Here is a 16842-nt window from a genome sequence, read left to right on the forward strand (position 1 = left end):
TAAGATTTTACATAGAATCTTACAGTGCGTCTAATAATTTGGTCTAATTGTTATAATATACTAATATAATACCTGATATAATAAATAGTCTATATTTGTATAATGTATCGTCTAATTTATCCAATCGTTGAATTTATATTGTATATTGTCTAATTTAACCAATTGATACACGAACGTAAGCAAGTACTAACCGGGTTTCAGTCACTTTAAAACAATAAAACCGTATAGTATCACCTGATAATTAAGATTTTACATAGAATCTTACAGTGCGTCTAATAATTTGGTCTAATTATTATAATATACTAATATAATACCTGATATAATAAATATACATTATTTATATAATATGTAGTCTAATTTATCCAATTGTCGAATTTATATTACATATCGTCTAATTTCACCGATTGATACACGAACGTTAACAAGTTTTAACCGGGTTTCAGTCACGTAAAAACAATAAAGCTGTATAGTATCACCTGATAATTAAGATTTTACATAGAATCTTACAGTGCGTCTAATAATTTGGTCTAATTGTTATAATATACTAATATAATACCTGATATAATAAATAGTCTATATTTGTATAATGTATCGTCTAATTTATCCAATTGTCGAATTTATATTACATATCGTCTAATTTCACCAATTGATACACGAACGTAAGCAAGTACTAACCGGGTTTCAGTCACGTAAAAACAATAAAGCTGTATAGTATCACCTGATAATTAAGATTTTACATAGAATCTTACAGTGCGTCTAATAATTTGGTCTAATTATTATAATATACTAATATAATACCTGATATAATAAATATTCATTATTTATATAATATGTAGTCTAATTTATCCAATTGTCGAATTTATATTACATATCGTCTAATTTCACCAATTGATACACGAACGTTAACAAGTTTTAACCGGGTTTCAGTCACGTAAAAACAATAAAGCTGTATAGTATCACCTGATAATTAAGATTTTACATAGAATCTTACAGTGCGTCTAATAATTTGGTCTAATTGTTATAATATACTAATATAATACCTGATATAATAAATAGTCTATATTTGTATAATGTATCGTCTAATTTATCCAATCGTTGAATTTATATTGTATATTGTCTAATTTAACCAATTGATACACGAACGTAAGCAAGTACTAACCGGGTTTCAGTCACTTTAAAACAATAAAACCGTATAGTATCACCTGATAATTAAGATTTTACATAGAATCTTACAGTGCGTCTAATAATTTGGTCTAATTATTATAATATACTAATATAATACCTGATATAATAAATATACATTATTTATATAATATGTAGTCTAATTTATCCAATTGTCGAATTTATATTACATATCGTCTAATTTCACCGATTGATACACGAACGTTAACAAGTTTTAACCGGGTTTCAGTCACGTAAAAACAATAAAGCTGTATAGTATCACCTGATAATTAAGATTTTACATAGAATCTTACAGTGCGTCTAATAATTTGGTCTAATTGTTATAATATACTAATATAATACCTGATATAATAAATAGTCTATATTTGTATAATGTATCGTCTAATTTATCCAATTGTCGAATTTATATTACATATCGTCTAATTTCACCAATTGATACACGAACGTAAGCAAGTACTAACCGGGTTTCAGTCACGTAAAAACAATAAAGCTGTATAGTATCACCTGATAATTAAGATTTTACATAGAATCTTACAGTGCGTCTAATAATTTGGTCTAATTATTATAATATACTAATATAATACCTGATATAATAAATATTCATTATTTATATAATATGTAGTCTAATTTATCCAATTGTCGAATTTATATTACATATCGTCTAATTTCACCAATTGATACACGAACGTTAACAAGTTTTAACCGGGTTTCAGTCACGTAAAAACAATAAAGCTGTATAGTATCACCTGATAATTAAGATTTTACATAGAATCTTATAGTGCGTCTAATAATTTGGTCTAATTATTATAATATACTAATATAATACCTGATATAATAAATATTATATATTTATATAGTATATCGTTTAATTTATCCAATCGTCAAATTTACATTATATATCGTCTAATTTAACCGATTGATACACCAACGTAAACAAGTGCAAACTGGTTTCATTGACGCAAAAACAATAAAACTGTATAGTATCACCTGATAATTAAAATTTTACATAAAATCTTATAGTGCGTCTAATAATTTGGCCTCTTACTAACCTTAACAATAGAAACCAAATTATTTTGATGTCATTGCAGTTCGTCCAGTTATTGAACCCTTCAATCTCCCATCGTCCGTACAAATGGGTCAGAGACTGAGCATCAGTTGCACAGTCATCAAGGGTGATCCTCCCATCACCTTGAAATGGCTGAGGGACGAGGACATTCTCGAAAAGGATGGTGACATCAGAATCCATAACTTGGCAGATTACTCATCAACACTTCTGTTCGAATCGATCAAGCCAGAGCACAGAGGCAACTACACCTGCGTCGCCAGCAACGAGGCTGGATCTGAACGCCACAGCGCAGCAATGGTAATTCATGGTATGCATGTTGCAACATAAAAATAATTGATATTTGAATAACATTTACCATTCATTTTAACATGAAAACTTTTTTGTCAATTGGTGTGGAAAAAGATTCTTAAAAATAATTGAAAACTATAAATAGTTTATTTATCTATATAGAATCTGATGGAGTAGAATTGATATTTAAATTGATATTTATAAAAATAATTGATTGATAAAAATAATTGATATTTGAATAACATTTACCATTCATTTTAACATGAAAACTTTTTTGTCAATTGGTGTGGAAAAAGATTCTTAAAAATAATTGAAAACTATAAATAGTTTATTTATCTATATAGAATCTGATGGAGTAGAATTAATAGCCCCAAATTTGAAGTATGGGGATATTCGATTTAAGAATGCTATATTCTTCCAAAACTCACTGATAGCCATCATCATCTAATTTTTTTGATGTTATAACTTAAATCACGCATGTTATAAAAATTGAAATTTCAGGACTTTTTATCAGTAAACTGGATGAAAAAAATTATTTGAGTATTTAAAATAAAAATTTAATCATTATTTTGAAATATTACCTACATTTGAAGTTTATTTATTTGAATTTTATTTTTTTTGAAATTAATATTTTAAGTTATTGCGTATGAGAAAAGTTCTATAATCTTATTTTTAAATATCTTATTTCTTAGCAATGACAAACATGCTTGATGCAGCTGCAATTTCTTAAAAAAAAGAATTTTTTTTTAAGAATTACTGAATAATAAACGATAATTTGTTTAAAATAAAAGTTTAACTTTGACAGTTTAGTTTAACAGTTAGCTTTAACTCTGTACTTACATTTCTGCAGTCCGTTAAAATTGCTCACAGGATATTTCTTACTACAAGTTTAACAGTTTATAATACTCCAATTCAGTACTAATTATTGAATCTTAAACATTTTTTATTTTTCGTACTTCCAGTTTAGTTTTTCTGCGAACATCATTAATTTTAAGTCTCTAAGTCTATTTTATTTATATTTTTTTGTGTTGGAGTATTGGCCGAGCGGTCAACGTGCCTGACTGTGAAGCCAATGGTTATGGGTCCGAATCTCAATCAGGGCATGGATGTTGTTTTCTATTGCGTGAATGTCCCACCTTATAAACGGGTATCTGTGGCAGTGTGGCGTGGGTAATGTTGCTCGCCTTCGTGACTCAGGTTCACAGGTGTTCACCGGGTAACGTTAAATGCGCAACAAATCCGGCATCTTCCGAGGTGAAAATCAGCGCCGGCCATAGAAAAAAAAATTTTTTTTGCGCACCAGAACAAAATGTAAAGTAGAACAGTCAAAACAGTGGTTTCGATTTTTAATGAAGAAAAATAAAAAATTTAAAAAGAAAGTTAATTATGATAAATTAATTATTATTTTTTTAAAAGTATTTTATCTCATTCATGAGTTTAACTTTTTCAAGCTATTTATTGCGGAAAGAATTCTGCATTATCCGCCATTTAAATCTCGGGACGATAGATTTCAGTATTTTCATGAGTTACATATCTTATATTCAAAAATATGCTCTTTATTATTTTTCCTACTGATAATTTTTCCTTTCGTTCCAGTTCCTCCCCGTTGGAAAACGGAACCTAATGATGTTGACGTAATTAAGGGACGGAGCATTATGATCGATTGCGAAGCTGATGGTTTTCCCCCACCCCGACTCACCTGGAGAAAAGCAGCAGGTAGTTTGTTTTTTTTCTCCTGAGATAATTTTCTCATTAAGGGGATGAACATGGTGATAAACAAATATAAAGTTTAAAAAAAATAATGTTAGAAAAAACGAATAACTTTGATTTTTATTTATTAGGATATTAAAAAAGTATATATATATGTATATATAAGTTCAAAAAGCATGGAAAAAATTACAGAACAATGAAAAAAGAAGGAAAAATAAAAATAATAACAATAATAATAATAACAAGAAACCGGATGATAAAAAAATATCCAAAAAAATAATAAAATAAAAATAAAAATCCGGAAAGTAAATATATAATCTTTTCATCAGCTCACACGATTATACTTGTATAAAATTAACAGTATACCGTTACATTCGACCGAAACAAATTAACACATGAATGGTTAATACCAGAAACATTTTTTAACAGAAATGTCTCTACCATACAGAACGGTAAATTTAACAGAATATTTTTCTCTGTGCATCAAGCGTTGGTGGTATATGAGGCAATTTTTTTGTAGTTTTACTTGAAAGCAAGTTTCTGAAACACAATTTTTATAAATATTCAGCTATTACATTCAAAAATTTCTAATATTTAGAATTATTAAATTTCGAATTTCACAAACGAAAGAGGATTTTCCTAGAAAATAAATATTTTTACATTTAAATTTTATTTCAATACATTAATAGTAGCATTCTAAGTACTATATTAAAAAATTTTACTTGTCTAAATGCAAAGTGAATTTTTTGCTAAATTAGCTTCATGAAATTTATATATAATCATTTAAAAAGTGATATGAATTTTTTTATAGGTTAAATCCTTTTAAAACCATAAATTAAATATAACCATTAAAATTTTTCAATTCAATTACATTCTATATAATATTCTACATATTACTTTATTTCCATATATTTCAATTTGATGAGATAATTGAACTTCATGTAAGCTGAAAGACCTAATGGTAAATTAAATACAGAAATTGAAAATTGACATTGTTGTGTGATTAGATAACGACATTTAATTATTTTATGTGAGTTAACTGGAAAAAAATAATTCGAAAAAGTTTGCACTCTCATTATTTACATTTCATTTCAAAAACATAATTTCAATAAAAATAATATTTATTGAAAGATTTAACTGATAAATAATTCATGTATTAAAATTTTAACTTTAATCGTCAATTGTCACGTTAAAAGTAAGGTTTTAAATGCATACATGAATACTTGGTGCATTATATTTTTTAGAGCAATACAGAAAATAATATTTATTTTTTTGTTTTTATTAATGTTAGTTAAAAGCAAAAGAGAACAAGTTGCAGTACATTTTCTTTATTTAAAAATGCACAGTGCTCAACATCAACCTTAATAACTTTTAAAGTGATGATTGGATCTTCACGTTCTTGGACTCAATCTTAATGGTTCGAGGGGATGTTCTTAAATATGATATTTTAAGTTTATTTAAAATTAGTCTGAAAACTTTTGAATCGTAAGGTATACAATGTTATTTATCATTTTAAAGAACATAATTTTACATGCAAAAGTACAAAAAATACGCCTTTTTAGAAATTTGATTTCTCAGAAACTATTCGACCGATTTTACTCAAATTTTTGCATTTTCCCTTGTAAAATTCTTTACGCATATACTTGGACTATTACTACATATATACTACATTCTTTAAAATGATGTAGAAGTGCATACTTCACAATTCAACACATATTTTTGCAAAAGGCACATAAGACAAGATTGATTTATGTTTACATTTTTATCAAATATTTATCTTTTAAGTTTTAAAAAAATAAGTTTTAAAAGTTTTACTTGAACATTCACAAATCGCTTCTTTCACTAGGGAGTGTTCCCGAAAGCTATAAGCCAATCAGCAGTAGTTCTCATCTGCACGTGTTTGAAAATGGTACACTTACGATATTGGATGTTGGGGAACATGATGCTGGTTACTACCTATGCCAGGCATCAAATGGAATCGGATCAGGTCTAAGCAAGGTTATCAGCCTTACCGTTCATGGTAACTCTTTTGCTATTTTATGCATGCATTTACATTATTACATAGGTATACTTTGAGTAAAGCATTTTATATAGTAAACTATTTAGCTATGAAATCAACTCGCTTTTCTCACCAAACACCTTAATTTTGTTTCGTATATTTACGTTCACCTATCTCCTTCCCAAAGTGTAAACTTATGTATTTAATGTATCTATGTTTGCAATTTATTTATGCAATTAATGTATATCTGTTACCATAAAAATTCCCGGTACTTTTTTGCTAGCTTGGTGCAAGGGAAAAATCGCCAAATAATGTAGAATTCCGCCAAATTTCTTACGAAAATAAGGGAACCACGTTTGGGACCACGTTCTCTATTCTATAACTTTAATTCCGTTGATTGTTTTGTCATTCGCTTCCCTTGGTGACTTGGCTGACGGTTGGTTCATAATTGGCGACATTTGCACCCGTCAAACGGAAAAGTACCAAATTTCGTATAAATGAGTTCCTAATTTTGTACATCAAATAAGTTTATTGTAAGAAATAATGTTTCCACGGTATTCCATCAGCATGCACAAAACTGTGCCTTAAGTACCATTAATTTATTTATTTTTGCTTGCTGTAAATTTTATATTATTTTTAAAAGATGTATTATATAATTTGTCAAAGCACAAAAGTAAAGCATGCACAAAACTGTTCCTTAAAGTACTGAGGAGGTATGATTTTTTAAAGAATTAATTATACACGCGGCTTTTAATAAAATTTATATAATAAACAGTTTTGAATAATATTAAATTAAGTGTAGTTAAACAAGCAACGATGATGAGAAAAGCAGATCGTTTATATAAGTATATATACGAAATTAAAAGAATAATAAAAAAGACAAAAGAATACATTAGTTTTTGTGTTTCTCGTAGCTAATGGATACCGGACTGGCAGAGTTGAGTTGTAGTAGGCAGGCCACCACAGTACCATTTATTTATTAATATAGCAATAAATATTATATTATTTGAAAAAAAGTTATTCAACACTTCAATTTTAATGTACTTCAATGAATTCAATTTTAATAATTCCATAAAATACTTCAATTTAATATATTTGGTTACTAACTCAGCTGAATAGACTCAGTTTTTTATAGAAAAAATATAACTATAACTGATTTAGGCATTGTTAATGCAACTGATAAAAATCATAACATATCGTTTAATGGATAAGTAATTGTAAGACTGTTATTAAATATAATTGAAATAAAACGTCCCTAATTAGTATAATAGAAAATTTCCATGCATCGTAAAAAAAGCTACTTGCTCAATTATTTGCTTGAAATAATTCAAATAGTTGCTATAAAAAATGCATGCTCTTCGTTTGTAATATGCTTAGAAATCGCTAAATAGATGATAATAAAAGTAGGTGATAATAAAAATAATAGGTGATAATAAAAATAATAGGTGATAATGAAAATAGGGGATAATAAAAGTAAGTAAATCTATAAATAAGTGAATAAAGCTACTGGCTCAATTATTTGCTTGAAATAATTCAAATAGTAGCTATAAAAAATGCATGCTCTTCGTTTGTAATATGCATAAAAATCGATAAATAGGTGATAATAAAAGTAGGGTGTAATAAAAATAATAGATGATTATAAAAATAATAGGTGATACTGAAAATAGGGGATAGTAAGTAAGTAAATCGATAAATAAGTGAATAAAGCTACTAACTCAATTAACCGCTTGAAATAATTCAAATAGTAGCTATAAGAAATGCATGATCTTCGTTTGTAATATCCATAGAAATCCATAAATAGGTGATATTAAAAGTAGGGGATGTTAAAAAATAATAGGTGATAATAAAAATAATAGGTGATAATAAAAATATGTGATAATAGAAGTAAGCAAATCAATAAATAAGTGATAATAGAGGTGACAATTCATAAGTTAAATTATAATGCACATTTTTAAATTTTAGTTGCTGCACACTTCACTAATAAATTTCATGCTGAAATAGTAAAAAAAGGACAAGAGGCCAAATTGTCTTGTCAAGCTTATGGAGAAAGACCACTTAACATTGCTTGGACTAAAGATAAGCAGACTTTAAACACAAAGTCAATTACCAGGTAATTGGAACCCTTTATTTATACTAGTGATATAATTTTTTGTAGCACCAACTTAGAATTCTCTTCTAAAGTCCCCGAGAATCTCATTCTTTCCAGTTCTTTCAAATAATTTATTATTTTAAATAATTACTAATGCAAAGGTGCCACTGTATGACGGAATCAGGTAATTCCAGTTTAAAAATTCGTTATACGGAAAATTTCGTTATACGGTACTTAGAAATTTTTGCAGTTTGTCGGAGAACTTTTTATTAAGAACATAGCTCGAAAATGCGTGTTTAAAAACTGATCAAAGCAACAAAATAAGAAAAAATGCGTGTTTAAAAAAAATGAGTATAGCTATGGGACTTGCATCACTTTTTATCACCCCTGAATTTTCGAGTTAATACGAAATACGTTTTACAGTATTTCATGTTCATCGTTACGTGTATCATTTATCATCACCTAAAATATGTGGCTTGGTAGAATGAAAGAAAATCTCTTCCATAAAAACTACATTAACAGAGTTTCGTTTATAAAGTATTAAGGCATGTAATTAGAATTATTAATCAATCTTTTAAATTTAGTTTAAAAAAATTAATCCTAAGTGAAAAAACTAAAAGTTTAGCTGCTTCAATTTGATATTTTTTGTTTCGATCTTATATACGTTTAAATATTTCGCCAATTTTTATTTCATAAATTAATAAAGAACTGTACTATTTTTGTAGTGGGTCATTAATGGGGTAAACAATAAAAGTCTGAGGAATTGAAGATGGATATAATAACAATTTAACTCTGCAGTGCATCCTATTCCATGATGCAATATTAATAACCTATTGGTTTCGTTAGTGGGGGTTGTCGTTGTGTATTTGTCCCCATCAACAATTAGAAATCTGTAAAAGTCACCTCTCAATATTTCAGACAAATGAAGGAAATTTTCGTGAATTGTTTTCCATTCGAATTCCTTCCTTAACTATAAAAGCAAGAAATAAATAAAAATAATCCTTTTGCTTTTATGCAGTACATTTAAGATTTTTTTCTTATGTGGGAAATTTAGAGCAACTATCAGAGTGTAATTTATTTTCGTTCCTATTAAAAACTGAACCTGGCGACACCCATGTAATAACCCATTGTTTTTTCCCAAAGTTTACATTTGAGAAAAGATTTTTTTTTTCTTCACAATACAGCAACAATAAAAATTTAAGCAAATCTTAAGATTTGTGACAAAATTAAAGGAGCAGCCTAAAAATAGTTTCGTTTTCTTCGATTCAATATCCTAAAAGAGGGAACAATTTAAGTCTACCTCCTTGAATAACCTTGGCGCGATAACAGCAAATGAAAAGAAGCCAAATTGTATTTTTATATTTAATAGAAGTGAGCTATAAGTCTCCTTAATTGTGTAAATATTCGAAAACCAAACAAAACAATTTACCCTAAAACCGGTTCCTTTTATATTAAGAATGGTTTGGTAATTTTCAAATAATTTTGTAATTTTCAATAAATGGCAATCATGGACTTCAATGTTAAAAGTCGTAGCTAAGCCTTCTCGCTCCCGTGAAAATGACGGGGTGAGGTTTCGCCCTCTATTTCTCGCTCCCGTGATATTTCCGGGCTGGAATGTTCAGTAGTAACGTGCCAATAAGAATAAAACTAATTCATTTCTTTGACATGGAAAATATTTTTTTCTCATTTTGCACACCAGATGGCAGTACCAGGATATTTTTAAGGTAATTGTAGACAGCTAGTTCATTTTAAACTAGTTTAACACTAATCAAATACTTGTATTTGTGATGTGCATAAAAAAACAGGCACTTTTATGACCATTTTCTTGAAAATTAAGTTATTGTTAAGGGGTTAAATGATTAAAGTTGCTGGAATTCCCTTTGATTCTTCTGATTGTTCGAAACCACCCGCAATCTAGTTAGTAAAGAAATTAGTGAGGTATCGCCTGCATATTGCATTTAACAATATTGCATAGAGCCCATTTTCCCCCCTAGAGGCGAGTTTTTGGACATTTTTAGCGGAAAATAAATTTCCATGATCTATTTCAAACTATCGTCAAGTTCGATGACATTTGGTATAGTAGTTTTGCATTCATGACAATTATGAACTTTAATTATTACCACCGTGTATACTGTAAATAAAAATTATAATCTTTGATGTTATCTTTGGTTCTCTTTGATTATATTACATTTTTGTTGAAGGTATCGTCTAACAGAAACAGTCTTTTCGAATGGAAGCTTGTCGGAATTGCTGATAGATTTAGTAGACCGAGGGGATTCTGCTCTGTTTACATGTTTGGCCACGAATTCTTATGGAAAAGATGAAACAAATATACAACTAATAATTCAAGGTACTATAATCACTTTTTAGGCTGTTCTTGGAAGGCTTTTGGTGAACATAAATTGAAGGTTTTTTTCGAAAGTGACTTGCTATTTTTATGACTAATAGGAGTTTGTATCATTCATACCTGTTAGGTTGTTTTGTCCTTCTTAGCTGACAACTTCGAAGCCAATGTGATAAAAATTCCATTTAAGCTAATAGGATAAAAATTCAATTTAAGCTAATATGATAAAATTCCATTTAATATTTTTATAAATATTAAAGCTTTTTGACCATTTTAATGTTTATATAGATCTTTTAAGTGAGATCGGATGCATAGTTTAAAAACATAGCTTGTGATTTTAGTATATTTAAACTGTGCTTCTTGTTTATTTATTTTCAGTTGACGAAATATATATATATATATATATATATATATATATATATATATATATATATATATATATATATATAATGATGAAATATGTATTATCATCTGAAAAAGCTATGAAAAAACACTGATAATAATTTTGACAAATTAGCAGGTCTTTATTTTTTTTTTAAAAAAAAAGATTTAATTACTTTTTTTAAAAAATGATTAAGCTTCTTTCCATTTTGAAGCTTACAGAATTCTTTACAGCGAGTAAGTATATAAAATTTGAAATTAGAAGCTTTGTTTAAAGTTCAACGCACTCAAACAGTGGGTTTTATTTTACTTGACCAATTGACGAAAAAGTTTCAAATATTTCCCGCAGGCAAGTTTTACGAATTTAATTGTTACTCTTTACTGTTGTAAAAATAAATTAAACTTGTTTCTATCTTCAATTTTTATATTTTTATTTCCATAAACTCATCGTTATATTTTTGTCTGTCTAACGTAGAAAAACCGGATATTCCTCAAGAGCTGAAAATAACAAGAACTGCAAGCAGGTCAGTGGATATTTCGTGGTCTCCCCCTTACAGCGGAAACAGTCGATTACTCAAGTACATATTAACCTACGAAGAAGCAACAGAAGAAAAGGAAGGATCCCTCAAGTCAGGTAAGCCTGTATTTGCTTCTCTTTTCAAGTACAGCCTGCATATTAAAATCACGTCAGTTTTGAAAACACTTGATATTAACCCCTTGGCATACGAAGACGTCTCGGAGACGTCATTTGTTCCTTATGTCAAAACAATAATTGACGTGTCTCAGGCGTCTTCAACACAGAGATGCCAACTTGCTCCGGACAGCAAATATATATTTTAAAGTAGTAGTTTATCAATCGTGAATCTTGGCTTAATAAATTCAATTTAGTAGATTTTTATCTACCACTATTTCCAAACAATTCGTAGGCTTATATAATTCACCACTTTATAGTACTTTTGTCATGCTGTACCTTTTAAAAAGCAAGCAAAAATAATCAAATATTTGTAAAATTTAGTTTGTAGTTATTTATTGTTTCTTTTTAGATTATTTTGGCGTGTCCAGAGCAGTTGGCATCTCTGCCAACATTCCGTTGCGAGTTGTTGTTTACAGAGCAATCAAAGATCATTTCTATATCAAGAAATTAATAATTCCGCACAGTTTAGAGTTTTAAAATGATATGTCAAGGGATTAAAAGGAGGTTGATTTTATAAACAGGAATATACGCACTTGAGAAAAAACTGTTTCGAATTTAACCCCTAAATGGTTGCATAATTTTGAAAAAAGCTGTGATGACAGTGCCCGTTTTTTATATTCAAGAAAATTATATAAAGCTAAGGGTATATACAGTATATGAACTCATTTTTTGGTTAATTTTTAGATATATTTGATGAGTGCTGACATCGGGTCTAGATCTTATGTTTGATAGAACCATTAAAAAAACACATACATTCCAAAACCAAGCTTTTTTTTAGCTCAGTTAATAAGCCAATTGAAAAGATATGCAAATGAATTTCATGTAATACATTTCTAGTTCCAAATTACTCCCTAAAGAATCTTTTCACCAAAACATGTTTATGCCACCACAAGTTTACGAGGGTAAAGTTGCACGGAAGTTTCCCAGTTATGCACTGCTCACCCATTGAATAGCATAGAAGAAACCGGTTTTTTGATACACGAAAGCTCGCAGCTAAAAACTATAGGAGAGGGCCGGATTTTTCGCTCTGGGAGTAAATGGTTTTTCATAATTTTAATATTGTGAACAAATACGTTTAATAACACATTTGTTCAACTATTACTTTGCTATATTAAATAGAATTATAAATAAATACCTTTAGCTCCAATCCTATATAAATAGTAGCAATAATACTAATATTTTCCAAGGTTTGAGAGTAAAATTACAACGGAGAATATGTCAGAGTTGACTCAAGCTCTCAGAAAAGTACGAAAATGGAGTCGAACATTTCAACTACCGACTTGGATTATTGTAATGAAACAATCATCTGTCATTATTAATTGCATAATTATTAGTGCTTTTGTAGCAAGTTAGCAAGTGTTCTCTTTTTGTTTCGTAGGAAATCTATTAGGAGGTAATCCCAAACGAGTGACAATACCACCATCAGAAATAACGTGGACAATTAATGGTCTGACTCCCGACACACGTTATTTTATACTAATATCAGCAGTCAATGCATTGGGAGAAAGTGAAAGTAGTAACCCTGTTACCGCAGTAACTGAGGAAGAAGGTTAGTAGTAACTAGTAATTCCTGAACTCTTTATTAAAGTAAAATGCATTCTTAACTTCTTACTTATATATATATATATATATATATATATATATATATATATATATATATATATATATATATATATATATATATATATATATATATATATATATATTTCTTGCTATAGGAACATGAATGATTCTAAAAATATATTGCAATCGAACAGCCTTAAAACTATAAAAATATACTAAACTCTTAGTTTCTTAGTTAAAACATATCGCTTACGACTAATGCAAAAAAATATTATCTAAGTTTAAAAAATTTACAATTTAAAGTTTGCCTATCTTCATACGGAACACAGCTGCACTATAAATCACATCTATCAATTGTGTTAACCCTCGTAATGTAAACATTAAGGCCTTTGCCTGTAATTGTTAAGCTATAGAAATTAGATAAAACTAGAGGGCTCCACCCGCTGTTCACTTAAGCTCCCAAGTCCCTAAGGATTGCAATTTAATCTTATATGGTTTGCTTTGCGAACCATGTTCGTATATCTCGCTATTAAGTTAAACTCATTTAAAATGGGTAATAGAGTAAAATTTTAAGAATTTAAATCAATAATTAAAATTTTTAAAACTAGTTCCTCTTTAAAGAAATTAAAACTTACAGTGAATAATAAATTATTGAAATAAAAAAAAAATATTATTTCGAAATAAATGACGCGCAGTTGAAAAACAATAATTATGCCTTTAATAGAAAAAAGCAAAAGTTTCCGATGTCACGTGAGGTGAGAAAACTCTTATCTCCATTGTCTAGACATAGAATTGCACAGTTCTCTCATGCAGTTTAGCACCACACATCTCACTGAATCCTCCACCTGATTGACAGAATGACAAATTCATTTTCTACCAATCTCTTACGCTAGATGGTATTACTAGATTAAAAGAAAAAAGCTACCGTTTCCGATGTCACGTGACGTGAGAAAACTCTACCCTCCATTATCTAGACCAGTGTTTCTTAACCTTTTTGGTATAATGGACCCCTTTTAAAAATTTTTTGGAAGTCACGGACCACCCCCTGTGAAAAAAATTATTGCAAAAAACATCAATTATAAGAAAACATTTAATTTTATTATTTTAATAGTATTCATAATTTTAAAAATTTAAATTTTTAATGTGAAGGTTGCTGCTGCTTTTCCTTAATTAATAAATTGGATTGGGGGATGGTATTCGACAAAGCAACGCGCATATCATGTTCAACACTCAATCGATTTCGATATTTTGATTTTACTGTCACAAGTGTGGAAAATCCCGCTTCGCAAAGATTCACTGTAGCAAATGGAATTATAGCTGCCATAGCTCGCTTTACAAGCAATGGGTAGGCTTCACAAACATTTTAAAAATTAGGAGTAGTCAGCGGACCCCCAAAATATGACTCATGGACTCCTTAGGGGTCCATGAACCACAGGTTAAGAAACCCTGATCTAGACAGAGTATGCAAACAACACGCATTACCACGTGACTGACTCTCACTGAATCAGGACTTTCACTCTAATCTCTGGAAGGGAATATTGCAAAGACTTGATGCTTAATAAAGTTACCTCGTATATAAAGTGCAATGCATCAACTAACAGAAAATTAAACAAGAGTTTGATAAATTTCTTTTAAAAGCTGAACACAACTTCTTCACTGAAAAGCGAACTATTATTTTTAAAAAAATTAATAAATCAGAAAAAAGCATCATATTGGAAATGCAGTTCGAGATACTTTTTTTTTAAATGATATCTGCTCTGAGCTCTGTTTTGCTAAAATATGTTTGCTACTTTGCATGAAGTATAACGTGCTGTCACGCGTACTAAAACGTATATAATTCTTTATTTTTCAATATCTTCATACTCTCACCTGTAAAACAAATAAAATTGAGCGAATGAAAACGCATTTTAAATCACTTATATTTTTTGTTTATTTCGAATTTACCTAAGATATGTTTCAATTCATTTTTTTATTATCTGTTTAAATCGATTCTAATTTATTATGCTACATTTCAGATTCATTGTTTTAAGAATTGGCTTCATCAAACTAATTAAACAAATATAATTCTTTTCATTGTGGAAAGTTATTTATTTTTATTCTGCAAATTTTATTAGTATAAAGGATATTAAAAATGTGCTGGGCCTTTATTACGGTACATGTTTTGAATTTTAAAATAATGTGATATTTATAGGTGCTGCAGCGTTATTTTATTATCATTTCTTTGAATTTTTATCTGTTATATTCTTCGCTTTCTGCTATAAAATTTTCTTGATCGATATTTTTTTCACAGCACCCGGTGGACCTCCGCTGGCTGTAAAAACGCTTCCTTTGTCCTCAACAGCTGTAAAAGTATTATGGGAGGTAGGTGTTCAAAGCATTATTTCCAAGCAGAACTACTTTTATAGCCCTGATGTAAAATGCAACATTAATCATGTTTTAATCTAATTTGTTTCTGTTAGCATCAAGAAAATGCTCAGAATTCAGATATATAGATTATTAAGAATTCATATTTTAACCTCTATAAAAATATAGAGTTTTTGAAGGCATTGTCTTTTACATTTCGGTGAATTACATATTTCGATAATTTCATCCTATTGAACAATTGCTCGTTTTATATAATACATCCTCAAAATCATAAAATTAATGTAAGAATTTAGTGTTTTAAAATACATACGTCGCTGTATGGAACAAATAAATATATTGTTTTCCATAAATCTTTCCACAAATGAAATTTATGTTTAAAAGGAGAGATATTCTAAAAAAATTAATTTGAAGTTTGATTTATTTAAAATAAAATAGGATTTTAAGAGGTAAATTTAAATAATGTGTCAGTTGTATGCAATTGTCGAAAAAAGATTAATGAAATTAAAATACGTAGGCAGTAGATCTTTTTATTCGATTCTTAATAAATCCAAACTAATTATGTCATTCATTAAGGTTCAAGGAAGACTTTTTTCGCAAGTATTGTGCTGAGGGCCGGATTTTAGCTTAGTGGTGCCCTAAGCTAGGGACACCACTATTCCTTAAGGGACCTGAAGTGTTTATTAAATTTCATGCCTCCATTTTCTATTCATCTAGAGCAAACTATCATTATCTTTTTATTATTGATTATTTAAAATAAAATTGTCTCAGTTTAATAAAACATCCGATATTATTATTTAGTTATTAAAAATATAATTTCTCTATATTGAAATATTGCACGGTAATTTCGAGTATTCAATTTCGTTCTGCTGAGCAGAAACTATAAGACTTAGAGAAATTTCAAATTGCTGCAGATGCGTGCAAAAATGTGCAGGGAGAAAGAGGAAATAAAAAAAATTAACATTCGATTATTAGTTCGAAATTATAAACTGTTAAACTTGTCGCAAAAAGTATACGCACCGCACTGCTGGTCTTAGGAATGCAATTACTAACTCCAAATTTAATGTACTGAATTTAACGTACCCATTTTTGTTACTTGCTTTCGTATGCCTGTTAAGGTAGAGGGGTGCGATTGTTCTTGTTTTCCAGTGGCGCCATCTACGGC

At 28.9% G+C, this 16842-nt stretch overlaps 1 protein-coding gene across 2 annotated transcripts in view; it reads left to right on the forward strand.

The window, feature by feature from the left end:
* Window positions 1-16842, forward strand: part of LOC107453534 (cell adhesion molecule Dscam1) — a 132213-nt gene that overhangs the window by 94731 nt on the left and 20640 nt on the right. For both annotated transcript variants that reach the window (XM_071185813.2, XM_071185867.2), the window contains exons 10-17: window positions 2271-2555; window positions 4133-4252; window positions 6093-6266; window positions 8208-8355; window positions 10536-10684; window positions 11535-11693; window positions 13132-13302; window positions 15607-15677. In XM_071185813.2, the coding sequence (XP_071041914.2) occupies window positions 2271-2555; window positions 4133-4252; window positions 6093-6266; window positions 8208-8355; window positions 10536-10684; window positions 11535-11693; window positions 13132-13302; window positions 15607-15677 (1277 nt within the window). The remainder of the gene's footprint in view (window positions 1-2270; window positions 2556-4132; window positions 4253-6092; window positions 6267-8207; window positions 8356-10535; window positions 10685-11534; window positions 11694-13131; window positions 13303-15606; window positions 15678-16842) is intronic.

This window comes from Parasteatoda tepidariorum, chromosome 3 (genome assembly GCF_982258835.1).
Source record: "Parasteatoda tepidariorum strain Cologne lab strain chromosome 3, Ptep-v5.0, whole genome shotgun sequence".
NCBI classification, from domain to species: domain Eukaryota; kingdom Metazoa; phylum Arthropoda; class Arachnida; order Araneae; family Theridiidae; genus Parasteatoda; species Parasteatoda tepidariorum.